Raw genomic sequence first — 7,969 nt, forward strand, 5'->3', positions numbered from 1 at the left:
CTGCTGAAAAGGCAGCCTTCACCCTCTCCAAGTCCCAGCGAAGCAGCAGCACAGAGATCCTCGATGACGGATCGTCCTACACTAGCCAGTCAAGTGCGGAATATTACTGCGTGACACCTACTCCCAAACCATATTATACTACTCAGACGCTCGACAACAGGACCAGGGGCCGAAGGCGGTCAAAGAAACAAAACATTTCTGCTGCAAGTTCAGGAAGTATGCCAAATCTTGCCCAGAAGGATGTCCGCAATGGTGTCTATCACAAAAGTCAGGAGCAGCCTTCCTCTAGTTACTATATTTCTGGATATTCCCCATACACCGAATCTGACGTTTATTACAATGGAGGATATGTTTATGAGAGTGATACGGAGGGACAGTACAGTGTCAATCCTTCCTATCGCTCGTCGGCACATTACGGATATGACCGTTACAGGGAATTCAGGTCTTACCATGAGGATGAAGTGGACAGAGTACCGCACAACCCGTATGCAACCCTAAGGCTTCCAAGGAAGCAAGTTGCTAAAACGGAGCATATAACCAAAAACATTCACAAGGCCTTAGTAGCAGAGCATCTCCGTGGTTGGTACCAACGTGCCTCCAGTCAAAAGGAACAGGGTCATAGCCTGCAGGCAGGCTTTGAGTCTGACAGAGGATCTCAAAGGAGTTTGGGCTTTGCTGGTCCGCAGGTGCCGTGTTCTCCGAGCAGTCGGGTGTCGTCTTTCTCTTCGGGTAATGTCTGAATTCTTCTATGCTGAGTGTTTTTGTAAGCCCCTGCTATGCATCAAATTCTGGTCCCCTCCACTGCCTCGCTGAAGTCAGCAGAGTAGAAGCAAGGCGAGAGCTCTGTCTTGAAGCGTGAATGAGGAACCGAGTAGGATCTTGTTGTTCCATGCTCGGGAGAAAAGACTTGCCTTCTCCCATGGGTACAACTGCCTTTTACTCTCTGTAAGCGCAGTAGTCCAAAGAAGCTCAAAGAGCCATACGGGTTTCAAACAGGCGTGTTTACCGGCTAGAACCAATATGTGAAACTTCATGCCATATAAATGCAGTTGCCATGATGGCTTCCAAAATCAAGTACGATGGGCATCACTGAATGGGTCAGAAAATGTTTTTAAAGAGATTCCCTAGTTCCAAAATACCACCCACACAGTGCTTTCCTCCCTGCAGGGCTTGTAAATCGTATTTTGTGTTTGCGTTGTCTGCTTGTGTGTCCTACAGAAACCCGTAGAGATAACTAATGAGAACTGTCTCATTTGTATTAGCTGATTTAGCTGGAGAAGGATCTAATTTGCTGTAATTTTATTTTTTTTTTTTTAAATTCCAGCATCTTCTGCAAACACTGCTGGGAACTGGCGAAGCCCACTTGCACCGGGACTTTCAGACTACGATACGTTGTCTCATTCCTCTTATTCCAGCTGTTACGGGAATGTTTATGGCAACCTTCCTTTGCAGAGCAGGTGAGTAGGAGGGTAGGAGAGTTTCTGCCCTTCCTCCTGCGTTTCACGGGCTGTTGAGACTTCTGAGGAAAATCAGCTTGATTTCAAAGGGCCAGGATGAAAAGTAATTATAAAATTGACTTTGTGAGAGCAAGTCTTCTCTGTGTCGATCAGCTGCACCACCGCTAACTGTACCACCAGTATTCGAGGAAGGGGGAAGCAGGCATAGCGCAGGATGAACTCGTTTGTTGCACAGCCTTTTCCTCTGGCTGACGCTGGACCATCAGAGATCTTGCACTCCCTGGCAGCTGCGATGCTCCGAGCGGTGCTGTGGGCAGAGCACCCGCTGAGCCCGGTCCCTCTCAGCCCCTGAGACAGGAGGTCTCTCCTGCACCCCATCAGCGGTCCGGCAGGACACAGTCCTGTTGTGTCTTTGAAGCTGTAGTGCCTGTGCTGATAAACCTCTGGATAAACAAGGAAAGGAAACACCTCTTCAACCTCATGTCTGAGCGCTGGCGTTCAAAGGCGATAGCACCTCTGCCAAGCGCATCTCATCTGGATGTTCCCGGTTCCCAGTAGGGACCAGGCGGGATGTGCTGCTGCTTGCAGGGCCGCCCTGCTCGTGGGGGCTCTCCCGAGGACCGCGGGCAGCCCAGGGTCTGCTCTGTCCTTGCAGAAATCCCTGCAGCTCTCTCGCTGCTCCTACTTGGTGTTTTCAGTCTCTGCCCCGGCTATGGTACCGCCGGCTGTTATCAGTGAGAACAGAGACCTCCTGTCCGTGGGAATGGCTCTGCCCCTACAAATGCCGTCGCGTTTAAGTGCGCATACGCTAAGTGTAGCCAGCTGGAGTAAGTACCCCACGTTTGTGCCTCCCGCTTCGTGAGTCGCAGCTTACGCTTGCTGCCAGGCTGACTTGCATAAAATTACTGAATTTTTCATTTTGTTTGCTTTAAAATAGATGAAAGGCTAAGAAAAGATACAAAAGCTTCTGCTTGTTTCTAAGCTAAATGCCATGGGCTTTTTTTTTTATTGCAGTGATTTAAAAGACCTACAGTAACAGTGTTTAAAAATACAAGTTGTGCTAAGTTCTTCCTGTAATTGGGCTTTGGAAACTCTGCTTATTTTGGCAGCTTTTTCTAGATAAGGTTTATTAACTATTAATTTTCCGTATTGTGAATCACTTGTCTGATCATTCATCTGTTTTTATTTTCTATTTTAATGTGATTATGGCAAACGAGCAATCAATGCGCTCTACAGCCTTGACAACTTTGAGCAGCTGAGATCCTGTCGCACACAATTTGACTAATTACGGCACGAAAACGGGGTTTGTGTTAGTTCGGCTCCAAATCACGCCGGGGAAGGGTTGAACTCGCAATAAGCAGCGTGACTCAAAGCCTGAGGGGGTTGTGTGAGTTTGTTGCAGCGCTTGGGGGTCTGGGGACGCCCCTCGGCTCTCGCTGATCCCTGGTGCCGTGTCTCTCTTACAGAGCCTATGCAGAGACGAGCCAGCTGGGTGGCGATGAGGAGAGCCGGTTGGAAGACGACTTGCACGGCAAGGAGCAGAGGTTATTCTGGCATGAGGATTCAAAGCCCGGGACGCTCGTGTAGACCGCCTGCAGCCCCGCATCCGTACCCTGGCATGCCTTGCGCAAAACGGCTGTGACTCCGAGGCGGATCTCGGGTGGAACTTCCAAACCAAACGAGAAAAGGAAGCGGGCTGTTCCGCTGGGAAAGATTACATTCAGCGTTAAGAGGGACTGTAGCAAAATGACAAAGTCTTGCCACGAATGGCGTTTCTTTCTGAGTCCAGATAGCCTACACGAGCGAGGGCAAAGCCACAGTTTAATCTATGACTAGATGCAGCACTTGGTTGAAGTATTTATATTTAGCAAGCACTTTTTGGGAAGATTGGAAGATGTTGAAAGCAAACCTCAGAGGGAAAAAAAATGTGAAAAGGAGACTCATGGAAAAAACAGGAATTCTAGGAGCACAATTCTGATGTCTGAAAGAAGAAATGAAAATTTGTTCTGCCATGGCTTATGGTGACCTGGAAGGACATTCATAAGCTTATGAAGGATAGATACTGTGTGTGTGAGGCAAAGGGCGACTTATTCAGTATTGGAACATTACTTGAAGGAAGGCTGGATTATTTTTTTTTTATTATTATTATGGAGGTTTGAATGAGTTTATCCATTTATTTTTTTTAGGGTGTTAAGAGTGTGTGTTAGCACCACAAGCAAATTCTGGAAAGAAAAGAATTTGCTGACACAGTATGTCATGTAAAACCTGTAGGCAGTTGTGGAGTTTTGGAAACAGAAGCAGTAAACTTTGAACTCTTTTCCATGATAAAGTGTAATTAATAACCTCCCATTTAATGACCTTTTCCATGGTACAACTTCACTGTGCGGAGCAGTAGGTAAATTTTCACGGTGGCTGCACAGTGACCTCCCGTTCGTCGGGTGATGGTTCCATTTTGCTCTGCCACAGTGAATCGAGGAGCCGCGCTGGGGAGCTCCAGTGACCACCCGGCGAACAATTTGATTGTAACGGCCAGTATTTTAAGGTGGATACAAACACAAACAGCCAAGTTGGGTGCCTTAAAATGAGGGGCATTAGGATTGTACCGCGAGTCATCTGAACTGCCAGGTGCGTTGCAAAGTCACTAAGTGACAGAACAGCATTTTCACGAAACCATTTGTGTAGGGGGGAAAAAAAAAGTGCGACTGCAGTCTTGATCTAAGAGGGATAAACCTACCTCACGTCATCCATCTGTAGGAACAAATTGGCATGGGTTATCTTACGTGATTCCCAACAAGTCGTTTGCATACGGTAAAATCTCTCTCGTTTCTCAGCTGTACTGTGCTTCAGGATTCCATAAATGGTGCTCTTTTTTTTCTTTTATACAAAGGATTAGTTACTCCTTGTTCATATTGTGAATAGAAAAGTTTCTGATAAACTTTTTTGACGTTTTTTACCAATATTCCAGAGCATGTAATATATACAGAAGAACACACTTGTTAAGCTGGTACTTAGTCGTTTGTATTATTAGAGTCGCGATTTGGAATTAAACGAACAAAAACAAAATAAAAAATAACTTATTTCCTTGTTTTTTGCATATTTGTATAGCCTTCTAGAAATGCGAAAGCTCTTTTTGCTTATTCTTTTACTACTTCTGAATTTTTTAGACCTATTATTTTGTATAGGTCAATAAACTAAAAAGTGTGCTTACCAAAACCACTTCAGCATTCCTCCTATTTCTACTTGAGTGCTTGGAAAAGTGCAGTGTGTGTTATTTCAGGGTTTTAAAGTAAGGGAGGGTGAATCACCGTGGTCTGATTTCTTTTGGCCTGTGGTGTTAGGTTGGGTGCGGAGGGCCAGTGGCCTCCGCTTCGGGAAGCTTGGCCCAGGGCGGTTCAGACCCTCCCAAAACACATCTGTAAGTCTGAATTTCTGGGTGCGAGGGGAGGGAGGAGTGGTGCTCAGTGTCTTTGCAGAGACCTGCCCTGAGGGAGCCGAGTTGGGCTCATTCAGCATCCCTGTGGGAGGGTCGCCACCCCTGGACCTGCTGCTCAGCCTCAGCTGGGCAGCGATGCGCAGGCAGAAGTGGCCTCGTGTTTCTGGAAATACTTCTTGCTCATCTATTGGTCCACCTAAAAATTGCTGCGGCCTTTCCCAGTTGGAGGGTAGCTCTTGGGGTTTGTGTTGCTCATCTGCTGGGTCCTCTTTTGACCTTGTGTCCTCTGAGACACCCACCTTTCTGGAAGAGCGACTTGGCTTTTTGTGTACAACTGCTTTTGCACAGTGGTCATCAAACAGTTGAGGTTATTACATTTCACTCATCTCTGCAGAGTTATTTGTCATTTCCTACTTTCTGTAGCAACCATAAGCTTCACCACCACCATGAAATTTTATGCTTATTTCTAGGTTGCTGGTGAAAGTGAGTATTAACAAGAACTTGCGGACAGGCCCACTGAAAATACCCCCATGTCGCTGTGCTTTTCCATTTCTCCAAGTAGTTTTTGAGGTCTGTCTGTTCGCAAGTTCTTCATTCATTGAGTCGTGCTTGCTGCTGTTTATAAAACGTTGGTGTTCTGAGCAGAAAGCCAAGGGGTGCAAAGTCCAATACCTTACCCAGAATTAATGGTATCAGTGCAGGCTGGCAGTTACTTGTCAGCACTCTCAAAGCTTTTCACTTAAAAAAGGATACGAGGTGTGTAACGAGGTCTGTGCCCCATTTAAAGTGTTGTTTGCATTCCTTTGTTTTAATGCTGTAGCCATTGAGTTTTGTATTGGCTTTTCCATTAGCATTCAGGATTTAGCTCAGTCTAACACATCTATGTTGGCGCAGCGCTGGCACTTGGCGTGACCTCTCGGCTTGCTCGGACAGGACCAGGACAATTTTGGATGATGTTGTTGAGAAGATGGGAATTTGAGGTGGGTTTGGATTGAGGATGGTTTGCTATATTTGGGGATATTGGGTGTAAAACCTCTAGGACCAGAGCTCCAAGCCAGATTGCAGTTTCCAGTAAGCAGGAGCTCGGCTGCAGAGAGAGGAGCTGGAAATCGAAGAGTGGGAGCGTTGGCAGCTGCAGCACTTGTAGCCCCTCTTGTCGTTCTCCGCATGCCTGGCCCAGCAAGGGTTGTGCTCTTAGAAACTTCTATGAAGGGTGGAGGTATGGAGTGAAGGAGGAAGCCCAGAAGAGGAGAGAATAAGAAGATCCAACTTCTTTCTCCGATGTTGCCTGGGGCAGGTAGCAAAGGGCTGGGGTTGGCCTTGGGTGGCACGGGGAAGGAGAGGGAGGACACAATGTCCCATGGGACCCCCTGCTCATCGCCCACAAGGGAGCTGGCACTGCTGGGCCGCTTGTGCAACACCCGATTTTTGCCAGTTGTTCCCCAGAACATTTAACTTTGCCTTCTGCAGGCCTCCAGCTTACTTTGCACCGTGTTTCTGGGGCGATGTTTTGATGCACGTGTGTGACTGTTCACAGCGACCAGCTCTGGATAATGCAGCTGAAGAGGTAATAAAGACATACTTGTAATTATCATCATATTTGTTCACAGCTGAAATACAGATTACCTGTGCTTGCTTTGAATTGCCAACTCCTCTGCGCTTTCTGCTGTTTAACCACAGCCCTTCCTCACCAGGATTGGTGGGGACATCTAGTGACTGACCAGCAGCATTGCAGAGCCTTCCCACCACTTGCGTTTCTCTGAAATCCTTCCTGCCCCTTCCAGTTTGAAGAAATATTTAGAAATTTTCCTTAAGTATGATCCAGAACAAAGCCAAGAGGTGAGCAACGTGAAACACCAATGTAAAACACCCACAGGCTTCACTTTTACATTGTCACAAATGTCTCTTTAGAAGGTAGAAGATGATGTTGATGGGATGAGAGTGTAGAGGGGAAATAAAAAAACACATAAAACCGTATGTAGTGGAGCGTTTCTGAGTGCTTTTTAGGTGGTGGATGAAGAAGAAAAACCAGTCCTTGCCAGGAACCCTTAGAAAGGCATTAGGGCTCTGTGCTAAAATAAGCCATGTCTGATGTTTTTAATTGCTGCCTGCTTTTTCTCTCTGCTGTTTTGAACAGAGATACTCTGCGATGTGGGAGGACAAACTCCCGTGGGAGCTGCCGCGAGCCCTGCAGGAGGGAGACTGGTGTGGGACATTCCTCCGGCCCAGGGATCGAGGAGGGACGAGGCTCAGACCCGCAGCCCTCCCTTAGCACAGGCAAACCTTTAAAATCCAAAATCTTTAAAACGCACCCGAGTACACATATGTGAAAGTTGTCGGCCGAGGTGACTCAATACGTGATGTGACGCGTGCAGGTTTCTGCTGACTTTTTATTTATGATCTTGGACGGGTTCAGCCCAAACGTGTGCACCGCTGCGGCAGTGTTTTGTTCCCAGCAAGGCTGTGCGGCTCCTGGGGAAGGTGGGATGCGTCCACCGTGGTCCAGCCAGTCCCAAAATGTTTGTAGGAGATCCTAGAAAGGCTGAAGCTTTGCTCCATCTCCTGGGCTTTGGGGATTAATGCAGGAGAGCAGCTTCTGCAGGTGGCTTCTGAGCACTGAAGCTCCCCGTCACTGCGCTTGCCTGGCAATTTCTGGGGAAATTCACACCTTTCCTAGGAAGATTTCGGCTTTCTACACCATTCTTCAATCTCTTTTGTTCTTTTCTACCACATTTAATACATTTCTAAGGTAGAAAGCTGAGAACTGCAGCTATAGCAGGGCCTTATACAAATACTGAAATCTATCAAGTTAAAGCAAATGGGAACAAATTTTTAATTGTGTTTTTATTTTATTTTATGGTTGTTAATTTAAGTCCAATTACCTGTTTTCCATGGATTCTTCTTTCTCCTAGGGACCTTGTTCCAGCGGAAAAATTCTGTGTCCTTAGGAATGTTTTATCTTGTTGGTAACACAAACTTCCTGGAGTGGTTTTCAAATTACTTCTGCTGTTTTTTGCAGCTATTTGAGATAAATACGGTAGAGACATAAACAGTTCTGTGTGCTTTTTCTCACTGTGCT

At 46.6% G+C, this 7,969-nt stretch overlaps 1 protein-coding gene across 1 annotated transcript in view; it reads left to right on the forward strand.

The window, feature by feature from the left end:
* The window catches only part of FRMD4B (FERM domain containing 4B), a 64,125-nt gene extending 61,025 nt beyond the window's left edge, over positions 1–3,100 (forward strand). Inside the window, exons 21-23 of the mRNA XM_009883587.1 lie at positions 1–729; positions 1,325–1,457; positions 2,924–3,100. The exon at positions 1–729 is cut by the window's left edge and continues 4 nt beyond it. Of these exons, the coding sequence (XP_009881889.1) occupies positions 1–729; positions 1,325–1,457; positions 2,924–3,044 (983 nt within the window). The 3' untranslated portion in view covers positions 3,045–3,100. The remainder of the gene's footprint in view (positions 730–1,324; positions 1,458–2,923) is intronic.
* The last annotated feature ends 4,869 nt before the right edge of the window (positions 3,101–7,969 follow it).

The sequence above is a fragment of the Charadrius vociferus genome, unplaced genomic scaffold, assembly GCF_000708025.1.
Source record: "Charadrius vociferus isolate BGI_N301 unplaced genomic scaffold, ASM70802v2 scaffold324, whole genome shotgun sequence".
Lineage (NCBI taxonomy): Eukaryota > Metazoa > Chordata > Aves > Charadriiformes > Charadriidae > Charadrius > Charadrius vociferus.